This window comes from Cynara cardunculus (genome assembly GCF_001531365.2).
Source record: "Cynara cardunculus var. scolymus isolate 2C chromosome LG 8, CcrdV1, whole genome shotgun sequence".
Lineage (NCBI taxonomy): Eukaryota > Viridiplantae > Streptophyta > Magnoliopsida > Asterales > Asteraceae > Cynara > Cynara cardunculus.
Window position 1 is genome coordinate 2677580 of NC_037535.1, and position 13243 is coordinate 2690822.

Genomic DNA, 13243 nt, shown 5'->3' on the forward strand with positions numbered 1-13243 from the left:
GTGATACCTAATCATATATAAGATGCATAGTGATACCACCGTGTTACATATTCGATCGACCACACAAACGACATCAATGTGATACCCAAGCACATATATGATGCATTGTGATACCATTGTAGTATCACCGGAGGACGATGACCGGCGGACGGTGGCTGGAGAGAGAAGAGAGGAGGGAGGAAAGTTTTAAAATAGCAAAAATATCCTTGCATTAATATTTTAATTCAAAATTGCCAAAATTATAAATTTCCTAATTTATCTATTGATTTGTGGTTAATATTGTTTCTCACAGTTACCACAAACTAATTAGTTCTCATTTGATTAGGCCCCTATATATATATGTGTGTGTGTGTGTGTATATATATATATATATTAAAAGTTCACTAATTAGATTTTATTAACTTTTTCGAATTATTTGAATACTATTTGTTGATGATTCTATTAACAACTAACATATATTTTTATAGACAATCTTCAGATCATGGAAACTAGAAAACATCTTCAATTACTTATATGAACATGTACATACCATACAGATGAATGATTATTAAATTGTTCTTCGGTTTTTAATTTTTTTGAGGTTTTTCCCTGAACCACACTCTATCAACAAATACCGTAAGAATGGAAGGTTACAAGAAAGTTCATGTGTCAATTATCTAAGATGCGCAAGTGAATCAATACGAATAATCTGTAATATCGGTTCATTCTCATGATAGTTAGCATTTTTATTTTAATTGACCCATATCAACATTTTTTTTTTTTTTTTATTAAGTGGATATCCAACCCGCTATGCGAGTTGATTAATCTCAGGGCAACCACCTGCTTTGCAGATAGCCCGGAGTCACCACATTTGAACCTCCATGCCACAAAGAGATTTTTATTCCTTCTTGGATTTGAACCTGGGACCTGCCGTTACTTTTCACCTTTACAGTTTGACACACATACAGTTTGGTTTATGATTTGAAAGAAAAAAAATCAACCTGTACATACGATTTGGTTTACAGTTTAAACTTTGAACCGCAATGCTAAACAAAAACACCCCTAATTACAACCATTGGTTTATTTTGCAAAAAATCTAAAACCCATATAACAATTATTCCAAATATAAAAGCTTACCAGTTTAATTACCTTACCAAATGAATATAACAAGAACCAAAAATCTTACCGGTAGAGGGAATACAAGGATTGAGAGTCTTAGGGCCGTTTACATTTACCTTAAAAGATAACATTCTTGTTCATCAAAATGGATTGATGGCGGGTGTTTGTAACCTGGTAAGCGCTTACCGGGTAATAGTCATTACCCTCACTTATTGAATAAGATTCTCGATCCATGACTTCACTCTTACCTTGTAAGATTCTCGGTATTTGTTATATTCCCCCGGTAAGATAATTGCGGTGGTAAGTGCTTACCAATGTAAATGTTTAGTAAACATCCCCTTACCACGTAAGTCAGGGTGATGACTATTACCCGATAGTCACTTACCGGGTTTAAGACGCTCACCAACAATCCATTTTGATGACCAAAAATGTTACATGATAAGGGAAGTGAGAGTGATATCTCTTGCCGGTAAACGCTTATTAGGCAAGGGTTTGGTAAATGGCACCAAACTCTTTTGAGTTAAAACAACCAAAATGTATCATGTTACCACAAGGCTTTATTGTTACAATCCAAACATCACTTATGTAGGGCTATAAACGAACTGAACGAACACGAACGCAGACTTGTTCATGTTTGTTCGTTTAACTTAACCGAACAAACGAACTAACACGAACGATAAACGAACGAAAATCTTTGTGTTCGTGTTCGTTCGTTTAGAAATCAGGTGTGTTCGTTTATGTTCGTTTGTTAACATGCTAAACAAACGTAAACGAATGAACCGGCTAAACGAACATAAATAAATATTATTTAAATTCAAAGTAAATAAAAAAAATATTATATATTAAATTTAATATATAAACGAACGTTCACGAACATAAATGAACGAACGGGACTCTTGTTCATGTTCGTTCGTTTAACTAAATGAACAAAAAAAACTTGTTCACGTCCGTTCATTTATTAAATAAACGAACTTTCCGCCAAACGGTTCACTGAACGTTCGGTTCGTTTACGACCCTACTGTTGCCATATGATATCTGTTTAGTTCAAGAAAACTTGATTTGACAACAAGACCACCATTTCTGAGCGATGTAAATTTTTCTAAGCATAACATCTGAACTTGTATTTGTATGATTTAAGGTAACCTGTAAATTCTAAATCTCGAGCATACTTCGATATAAATCGAGCTCTCGATAGACTTTTTTTTTATTGCGATCCACATAAAAACGAGAAAATTTGGTATCTATACATTTTACCTGTGCAAAAACGTTAAAACCCGTGACCAAATTTCACCAAAACCACGCTCAGCCATCCTTACTCGTCATCCTAGTTTATGTAGTAATCGCACTTCGGACTCAGACATGGGTTCCGTTACCTGATTGAGCTGACTCGTTCTGATTGAGTTGACTCATTCCAGACAAAGTTGTTACGAGCAAGCTCCGGAATTCCATTTTCATCAGGAAAGCTGTGCGTGATAAGGTCGGGGTTATTTGACTTCATCTTAGTCAACATTGTTATCGATACTGATTCTTGTTCTTTAACACCATCAAAGGTTAGTTCTCTCTCATCATTTCTCCCATTGTTTTCCTTGATCCCAGAATCGACTTCAATGAGTTCACCAGCATCCGTTACGTCATGCAGAATCATGTTTGAGTCAACTCGGTGAGTTGAACCCAATGGTTTGACACGCCCTTTACGTCCAAAAATGCTAGAAATTCGTTCTTGGTTAAGATGGATCGGAAAGGTCTCATCAATGACACTCTTCTTTGAATACGATTGCCTGATCTCGTACAGTAACCAAAGAGCGAAAACCACAAAGCAAGCAAAGTGAAATGTGTGCTTAGTTGTTGATGATTTCGGACGAGTGGTGAACCGGTAATTCATCATAATCAACAACTTCTTAGATGGATTTCCTAACAAAAGATCAGGCAAATGATCAACTCTAGATTCATGGAAAACATGCAAATTAAACACACCATCATGAACTTTAAGGCATTATGATGTAGCAAAACTGATTTTAAAAGAAAGGGAAATTGGCCACATTACTAGGAAGGTCTTTTTTTTGTTAACTGTGGGTGTCCGGGCGAGCTTGCGCGGGACTAATCCTAGGGCCTGGAGAACAGCCACGAAGATGCCCAATGGCCTTGAAGGTTTCGTTTCGAACCAGTGACCTTTAAGGAGAATCCTCAAAGGCCCAAGCCTTATTGCCTGTTGAGCTAATCCCACGAGGTTTACTAGGCAGCTTCATTTACACCAATTTTATCCATTTTCCATTTCATGGTTCTCATTGTTAATTTGCTTTCGTATCAAGGAAACAAGACACATAATCACAGGTTCATTCACCCCCGCGGTTGTGTATACGAGTTTCACACAATATAAGAATGTTACATGTATAACAAACGAAACGAACCCGGTATATCGCATCTAAGGTGGTGTATGGGGAAGGTACAATGTACTCAGACCTGAGCTCTACTTCAAATAATAGAGTGGTAGTTTCTGTGAATGACCTCCAGTTTACTAAGAGTGATAAAGAAAGTCATAAATGATAAAGATTTGAAAAAGTTGATTAAACATAAAGCAATAACATACAAATAGAAGCGTGTACATGAATGATACATGCATGACCTTCATAAAATAAAACCCACTTTTCATTACTGGTAGAGTCTAATATCGGCTACATTTGGACCATTTATTCTCAACAAATATTGGAACCTCCCTTCTCTCTTAAGAGCATCTCGAACATATTCTCCAAAATTTCTAAAAAATGGAGAATCAAAAATCAAAATCTTCAAAAAAAATCATATCTAACTCTATCAGTTTCTCTATTTTCGAGATTACAACATTAATTATATTATTAAAATATCAATACATTTAATAATAGATTATCTCTCTTTCCAAAACATTTAATTTCAAAGATTCCTATAGGTGAAAATAATAAATAAAAAAATCGTTTTCTCCTCTCAGGCAATCATTTTGGAGGAATTCTTCAAATTTGGAAATTTTTGGAGAATTTGTTAGAACAAATTTTGGAACTTTTACCTTATCTCTGCTGTTTATTTGAAGGAAGTTTTGTAGAATTTGTTAAGACTAATTTTGGAAAATTTTACCTTTTCTATGCTACTTTCTCTATTTTGAAGAAAGCTTTGAAGAATTTATCAGAACAAATAAATCTCTGAAATCTCCATTTTTTCCATCTTGAAGAATCTGTTGGATTTTTACCCCAAATTCGAGAGACAACATAAAGGGCACTTTTGGATGATAATCTAATGGGTTCCACATGTGACAATTACTATTTCGGTATCAAGAATGACAATTAAACCTATGAAATAGCATATTGCAAGAAACAAAACATGGCTTTTTAGGTAGTTTGACAACTTGCCTAACATCAACGTTTTTTGCTGTGATTTTTTCATCTTCTCATGGATATCACAAAAGAAGGAACTCCCATCCTGGCCAAATTTGGTACAGAGTCAAAACTAAGCTTTTTGTTTAACAAAATTGAACTACGCATGAAATCAGAAAATGTATAAAAAAACCTAAAATAATTCTTACAATTTTGAGCTCAAGTACAACTGTACAAGCTATTTGACACTTAAGACTCAAAATTCTGCAACAAATCAGTCATAAACTTCTCCATTCTAGTCAAACATCAAGAGAAAAAAGAGGCAAGAACAACACCGATTCAACCACATCTGGATGACAATTGCACAAAAAAAATCAATAAATGAATAACAAACTATCGATAATCCAGGAATCATAGACGAAATTCTCAAGGAGATAACAGCATAATCTTATACTGTTATACATATCAGACATAAAATGAAGATTAAGTCGAAGAAAATAATAAGATATCATCATTAAACTGTTTCACTTACTTACAATTGCTGCAAACTGAAATCAAACTACCACACATCGTTCCTTTTCCGCTATCAACAACCGATTTGCAAGTAATCAATTGAATGCTCCCACACCTCAATTGCTCACAAACAGAAACCCTAACATTTGCATGTATAGCAAACAAAAGCAGTTGGGAGATAGTATATTATACTCTTGAGGAGTGGAAAAAATAATTTACTTACGATACTTAGTTGACATTCATACAGGAACATTTACACGTAAGACCTATTGCTCATGCAATTTCGGTGCCGCCTGATCAACAAACGAATCGAATATAGACGAACGTCGTATATTGATAAAATTCAAAGCAATCATCGATAATCTCCAAGTTCCACTAGAAATTGCGAAAAACGACGATGGAAAACGTGAAAATCAAACAAAAAATTACCTCCGGTATACGAATCGAACAGAATCTGATCGTAGAGTGAGCTCCCAAACCCTAAATCTGAAGCTGATTATGTCTTCTTGTGAACATTTTGGCAAAGATATGTTCGGAAAACTCTGGTTTTTGGTGTTTTCCCCTTTGAACAAATGAGGAAATGTTTGAATTTTCAAAACTCAAAATATAAATGGAAAATAAACGGTCATGAAGTGTTTTCTCATGTGTTTTCTGTTGAACGGAATATTCCTTTTTTACTCTTAAAAACTAGAATAAATTACAGTTTTGGTCCCTTGAGATTTCAAAATTTTAAAACTAGTCTATAAAATGTAAAAAATTTACATGAATGATTATTACAGTTTGTATTTTGATTTGAAAGTGATCTCTGATGCTAATTCCGTCAGTAAAAACGACTTTAGTTGAGGTAAAGAAAACAAAACCCTTTAATAGTAGGGATAGATTTGTCACATTTTAATAAACTAAGGGTCGTTTATCAAAAGGTTACCCGATAAGCGCTCGACACGTCACTTACTTTACCGGGTGAACATGACAATGACCGATAAGTCTTACCTGGTAAGATCGATGGCAAAGACCAAGAGTCTTATTTGGTTTACTGCGTAATTTTTGCATACGATGTTGTTTTAATGGACTGGAATCTTACCTGGTAAGGTAAGTGATAGTGTTGAATCTTATTGGTAAGTGCTTATCGGGTAAGCATTTGGGTAAACGGCTCCTAAGTACAATTACAATGATATATACTTATAACCAAAATGGACTTTTGATTGTAAGATTAATTATTTCTAAAAAGTCTGTTTTAACCCTAAAAAACTAAAATTTGTTTTTTTTTTTCAAAAATTAATGAATTAAAATCTATTTTTCATTTCAAATCTCGTTTTTCATTTCAAATCTCGTTTTTTTTTTTTTTAAATTCAGATATCAAATTGAAGTTCTTTTATAAAAAAAAAATCCAAATTATCACAATAAAAATTGTTTTTTTTACTAATGCAATAAAAAAAATCAATTTAATAGAAAAAATTAATTGTTGCAATAAAAAATAAATATTAAATATCGCATTCAAGATTTTTATAACCAACCAATCCGTATCAATATTAAAGTTTAAATCAAATTTGACAAATCAAACCAAAAGTTTGATAGAGACCCTTAAATTACCTGTTACATGTTCAACAGATTTACCATACCCTTAAATAAACAAAAAGTTTGATAAAGACCTCTAAATGACAATTTTGAAAGTTGGTTCCCCAACATAGGAATCATGTGAAAGTTGGTTCCATTTTAATACAATTTTCCCTATAAAATATCAGGAATGACTATTTTGCATGAATTATTATGGACTACGAGACTAAAGGGATATGATGTAGGTTTTGCAATGGATCATTAAGGCCCAGCCCAACTACAGCTTTCCAAGGTCCAACCCATCAGGTATTTGGGCCTACTTTTCTTTCATTATTGATTGATCATTTTTTTTGTAAGGATGTCCGGGCCAAAGCCCGACTAATCCCCGGCAAATTTGGAGGCTAAACATGGCCCCACTTAAATGTCGCCAACACTCCCCTCCCAGGGCTTGAACTCGGGTTCATGACTATGCCATGCCCAAGCCTTTACCACTAGGCTGGATTGATCATTGATATATGCTTAGATTTGATTTTAGGTTTTGCTATATTTGGGTCTTGGTTTTCGAATTCTTAGAAGTCGTTTCGGTCCGTTCAAAACTATAAGGTCGGGTTCGGTTTATAGGATTGTATAGGATTTGGAGGGATTCAGAATTCAATTCCATTCCAATTCCATATTTGTTTGAAGGATCGCATGAATTTAAATTCCCACAGATATGAGATCTAGAAATCTCATAGGGTTAGAGCTGTAAACGAACCGAACGTTCAGTGGGAAATTCGTTTATTTAATAAATGAACAAAAATGAACAATTTTTTTTGTTCGTTTAGTTAAACGAACAAACATGAACAATAGTCTCGTTCGTTCATTTACCGTTCGTTTATACTCGTTCGTTTATATATTAAATTTAATATATAATATTTTATTTATTTACTTTGAATGACCCCCCCGGAAGGAGGCCTTCTTCGCCTTCTCAAATAATATTTATTTATGTTCGTTTAACCCGTTCGTTTATGTTCGTTTAGCACGTTCGTTTAGCATGTTAACGAACAAACATAAACGAACACGAACACACCTGATTTCTAAACGAACGAACACGAACACACATATTTTCATTCGTTTACCGTTCATGTTCGTTCGTTTACCGTTCATGTTCGTTCGTTTGTTCGGTTAAGTTAAACGAACGAACATGAACAAGCCTCCGTTCGTGTTCGTTCGGTTAGTTTACAACCCTAGGGGTAGTATTATTTTGCGGGGTTTCGTAAAATTTGTCTGTAATAATGTCTTAGAATATATTACAAACATTTGTTCTGTAACAATATATTAATAAAACGACAATCCGATTATTTTCTATAATTTGTTTTTATAAATTATATATAAAGAAAGGAATTCAATTCCATTCCAAATTTTACAAACCAAACATCAAGATCCCAAATTATTTTCATGAAATCTGACATCTGAGAAAACATTTCGTCAAATCAAATGGGCCTTAATGGTCCATTTGGGTTGATGAAATGTTTATGAGTGATTATTCTGTGGAAGAATTTTTGGAATTAAAAGGATTTGAAAATTTTGATCTGTTTTGGTTCACAGGATCTGTATTGGGATTAATCTCATCTTTTATTAATGATTATTATTAAATGAATGTTTTTAATATATTTTAAGACATTATTACAAACAAATCTTTGAAATCTAGTAAAATACCATCTACTCTCACGTGAATTATAAATCTAATGTTTGTGACATTTCATTGAGATCTCGAGATTTTAATTCTGGACTTTTCTTTAAACAAAATACGGGATTAAAATGAAATCTAATTTCAAATCCCGTAAACCAAACGGGGCGTAACTATTTTCTTTTGTATTTTTCACACTTAAAACAATGTCGTTTTCTTTTTATATTTTCAAACTATTAAATCTCAAGTTTGTTTTAAATTTACTAGAACGGTACTCGCGTGATGCAGCAAGATACATCTTCGTTTTTAATGTTCTGTTTTATTTCTTTGTCTTTGTTGACATAATACGGTTTATGTGGTTTTGAGAAAAATAATGTTTTTACTTTTGAATAAAAATAAATTTGAAAAAAAAAATATATCGATATTAATATCCAATAAACTATTTAAAAGTTCTCGTTTTTTTTTTGTACAATTTTTTAATTCAATTTTCTATTATAATTTAATTTAGGTGAAATAGTGAAGTAATTTATTTTTGACTTAAATTTTTTTTATAAAAATAATGATTATTTTAGAACTCAATAATTATCGTTATTATATTTTAGATTTTTTTAAAATAAGATGTTTATCCTATATTTGATTAGGTTTATCTGCAATGAGTTATATGAATTCAAAAATGAAGCTTTAATAAATTGTACTTACGTACAATTTACTTGTAATCTTAAAATTTAAGTAATATGCATTAATACACAATACTTCATGCATAAAAATTGATTTTTATGAGTTTTTGTCAAATATTTTATAATATAGTATAGATAGTTTAGTTTTAGACGTATTTCAAACTGGTTTGGTTACTGGTCCTGTTAATTATAAGCGGATCAATATCACTAATTAATATAGTCGCTTTCATATACTTAGATAGGTTGCAATAAAAGACCTTCGACTTCTAGGTATTTGTCTATTTTTTTCTTGAACTAAAAATGCATTTAGTTACTAAAGGGTCTTTGGCCTAGCGGTATCGTAGTCTTTGTCTCCTAGCAGGTTAGAGATTCAAACATCACCAAAGGTGAGAAGGATGTGTGAGTTTATTTGTTGCATTTGCAGTATATAAATATTATATACTTAAAAAAATGCATTTAGTTTTTTTATCAAAGAAAATGTTGATGCTTTTAAATCAACTAGAAGGGTACTCGCGCAATGCAACGAGATATATCTCAATTTCTATGTTTCATTTTATTTTCTTGGTCTCTGTTGATGTTATTATACAAATTTATGTGGTTTTGAGCGAACAATAATGTTTCTCTTGATAAAATATAAATTTGAAGATATCATAAAAAAATATTAAAGTTTTCATTTTTTTGTATAATTTCTTTAATTCAATTTTTTATTATAATTTAATTTAGGTTTAATGATAAAATAATTTAATTTTGGTTTAATAATATAATTCTTATGAAGATAATAATTAAATATTCTGTTAGAACTCAATAACTATTCTAATTATATTTCAGATTTTATATTTAAAATAAGAATTTTATTCTGTGTTTGATTATATTTATCTATATTTAGTTACACGAATTCAAACATGGAGATTAATAAGTTGTACTTACGTACAATTTACTTGTAATCTTGAATTTTAAATAACATCCATCAATAAGTAGTACTTCATGTATAAAAGATGGTTTTTAAGAGTTTCTGTCAAATGCTTTATAATATAGTATAGATTCATGCTTTTAAAACAATTATATTGAAGTGTTGCACTTATATTTTTTTTAAACCAGTAAAAATCACAATATATTTGTAATTGTATATTGCTTTATATCTATACGTTTATCGTGTGTATTAATAATTCCGTAAACTTTCCTGAAGTAGATGTGGAAAAGCGGGCGCTAATGCAAGGAAAGGAGGTGTTCTGCGTCTACGATTTTCACTGTTTTGCTTATCTACATCTGCAAAGTAAGAAACAGAAAACAGACAAAATTCTAGAACCCCTCCTCAAGGCAAATACCTGTTCACCTCATTTCGTTATCAGTATTCATGGATCTCGTTTTACGTCAATTTTTTAAATTTAAATCTCAAAATCAAATGTTTGTTGTTTAAAACCCGTTACTTGTATGTCTGGCTGATGTTGTCTTTTTTGTCATTTTCATTTGTTCCCTTGTCGAAATCAATAGCATCAATTGAAACTTGAATTCAAGTCACAATCTCATGATTCAAGCTTGATGTAGCGATTTTTTCACATAATCTCGTGGTTTAGAACCGATAACAATTTAAAGAAAAATATATAAAAAAAACATGATTCTTGTCACCTAAGGTTTGAGTTCACGTGAGACCAATTTGTTTTGGTGAAACTCGTGAGCCCACTTTTTTACACTTGAAATTTCACAGCAAAACGCCGTGAAGTAGTGATGGCCAAACCGGCCCAGCCCAGGACCGCCGGAGGACCGGGACCGACCAAGGACCGGTTATAGGACAGGAATCTGGGACCGGTTATGGATTTGGGGTGTTTCACGGGACCGGGACCGGGACCGGGTATGGAACTGGTTATGCAGTGGCGGATCCAGGATTTTGGTCTAGTGGGGGCACCTTTAAGGTAGCTTAAACGCCCACAAAGTCGTCCGATGTGTTTTTAGCCTTATTCCATCATTCCAAGAGATTTTTGAAGTTTTTTGGATTATTTCGAGGGATTTTTAAGGGTTTTTTTATCAATTTCGATGAACTTTTCAGTTTTTTGGTTGATTTCAAGATACTTTCTTTAGTTGGTGGGGGCCTAACAATAAATTACGGAGGAAAACCATGGTAAAAAGTAAAAAAAAACAACTTTTACCCTTAGAAAATTCTTTTTTTTTTAATTTTTTAGTGGGGGCCTTTCCCCCCACCTTTTACAAGGTACATCCGCCCCTGTGGTTATGGACCGCCCCGCCCCGCCCTTAATTTTTAAAAAATGTAACGATTTTTTTTAAATGTAGACGTTTTTTGGCCTTTTTTTTGTATTTTTTGCTTTCTAAACAATATATATAAGTGTCTTGGTTGATGGATTTATATACCAAGTTCTCGATTTGCAAAAAACACAAAAAAAAACGTTCACAATTATCGGTTTCTCGCTATATTTTGTAAGATAATGTAATTTTAATTATAATAAACGCATTTTTAAAGTGTATTTTAGTGACCCAATTATAAATTCTATAATGTATTAAAAATATATATCATTAAAAAAATAAAAAATAATTTTTTTTTAATGATCGAGACCGGGACCGGCTGCCCATAACCGGCTACAATAAAGCTTGACCGGGCTCAACATTTTCAAGCGGGACCGGTTATGAGAAATCTTGGGACCGGTTGAGACCGGCCTGACCCAGTCCGGGACCAGTTTTTGGCCATCACTACCGTGAAGACTTCACACCAAAAACACTGTGAATGTTACCTTCACAGCGTTTTACTGTGAAGTTTCAAGTATAAAAAAGTGGGCTGCCTTACATGATCCAAAGTCTGTGAGCTAATTTATAAATCTTGCAAAAATAATAATTAAAGAAAAAGTGAGAATTAAACAAAACAAAATACAACTTTAATGACTAAATAATTACTTAAATAAAGGAGAAAAAAAGACTTGTCATCTAATTATTAATAGAGGTTTGATGAAGCCTAATGATGTTCATCAATTGCTTTTACTTTCCAACTTCCAAAAATAATATAAAATAATAATCCATTTTTTTTATTGAAAGGAAATTTCGAGCTTTGTGAAGTGTTATATGTCGAATTAGAAGTAGTGGGTGTTATCTTGTTCGAATCATAAGGGTTTATGTGTGTGTGGATTATGTGAGAAGCACAAGAACAGTAAAAATCACATGTGATACTGTACAATATGTTAAAAAAGACGTGGGCGACGGGTTAAGTGAAAACTCAGCTGCACAGTAGATGGTCAAAGCAATATGTTTGTATCGCATATGATTTTACGTTAGAATCATATGTGATTTAGCTTTTTTGGCAAATTGACTATCTTTTAGTTTGAACTTCTCTCTTTCTTTCTCTCTCAGTATATGTATATATATATATATATAGAGAGAGAGAGAGAGAGAGAGAGAGGAGGGAAGTTCCATTAGAAACCCAGAAACTGTTGTTTTATGATCAATATAAAAGTGTTATTCATTATTAATTACACGTTTATGATGAATATGTTTACAAGATTCATGATGAATAACACATCCATATTCTTGATAAATATGTCGTGTGTGACGTTGTGGATGGTTCTGAGGTGGTTAATCAATTTTAAATTTCTAACATGGTGAGAGCAACATGTTTGTATCACATGTGATTTAACCTTTTTGGCAAGTTGACCATCTTTTAGTTTGAATTTCTCTCTCTCTCTCTCTCTCTCTCTCAATATATGCATATATATATATGTATGTGTGAGAGAGAGAGAGAGAGAAGTTTTGTTAAAAACCCAGAAACCATTATTTATTATGAATATTCATTATGAAGAATACATTCATGATGAATATAAAAAGTGTTATTCCTTATTAATCACATATTTGTGATAAATTACAAGATTCATGATGAATAACACATCTATATTCTTAATAAATATGTCGTGTGTGACATTATGGGTGGTTCTCAAGTTCTTAATCGACTTTAAATTTTTAACGAAACCTACCCCTATATATAAGCCCTACAAAAGTGTTCTATTTTTATCGTTGAGTATAAGAATTGGTACAAAAATGAAATGTTGTAATTAATTTTGTTGTCAATTAAAAAAAGAATTGCTTATAATTAATGGGAAAGTGGGTTTTTTTTCTTCTTTAAATTGTGTTTAATTTAAAACCATGATAATTAATCAAGTAGCAAGTATTCAATAATTCATGAGTTTAAAGAAATTATTATTATTTTTATAAATAAAATAAATAATTAAAAAGGTTGTTTTCTTACAAGTAATTTAGAATAAATGTCTCATCACCTTGTACTTTTATTCCCACAACAACAAAACAAACACATAACTACTTTCAACAAAATGTTAAGTCTTTCCATTTCAATCCATTATTACCATCCATTCATTTCTTCATATATATATATATATATA

At 32.1% G+C, this 13243-nt stretch overlaps 1 protein-coding gene across 1 annotated transcript; it reads right to left on the bottom strand.

Annotated features, from left to right (window-relative positions):
* Positions 1 to 2456: 2456 nt before the first annotated feature.
* LOC112517471 lies at positions 2457 to 5462 on the bottom strand. The gene is made up of 2 exons (XM_025124914.1): positions 5382 to 5462; positions 2457 to 3009 (listed from the first exon to the last, which is right to left on the bottom strand). Exon 2 carries the CDS (start codon positions 2981 to 2983, stop codon positions 2468 to 2470), a length of 516 nt encoding a protein of 171 aa, XP_024980682.1. The 5' UTR covers positions 2984 to 3009; positions 5382 to 5462; the 3' UTR covers positions 2457 to 2467.
* Positions 5463 to 13243: the final 7781 nt, after the last annotated feature.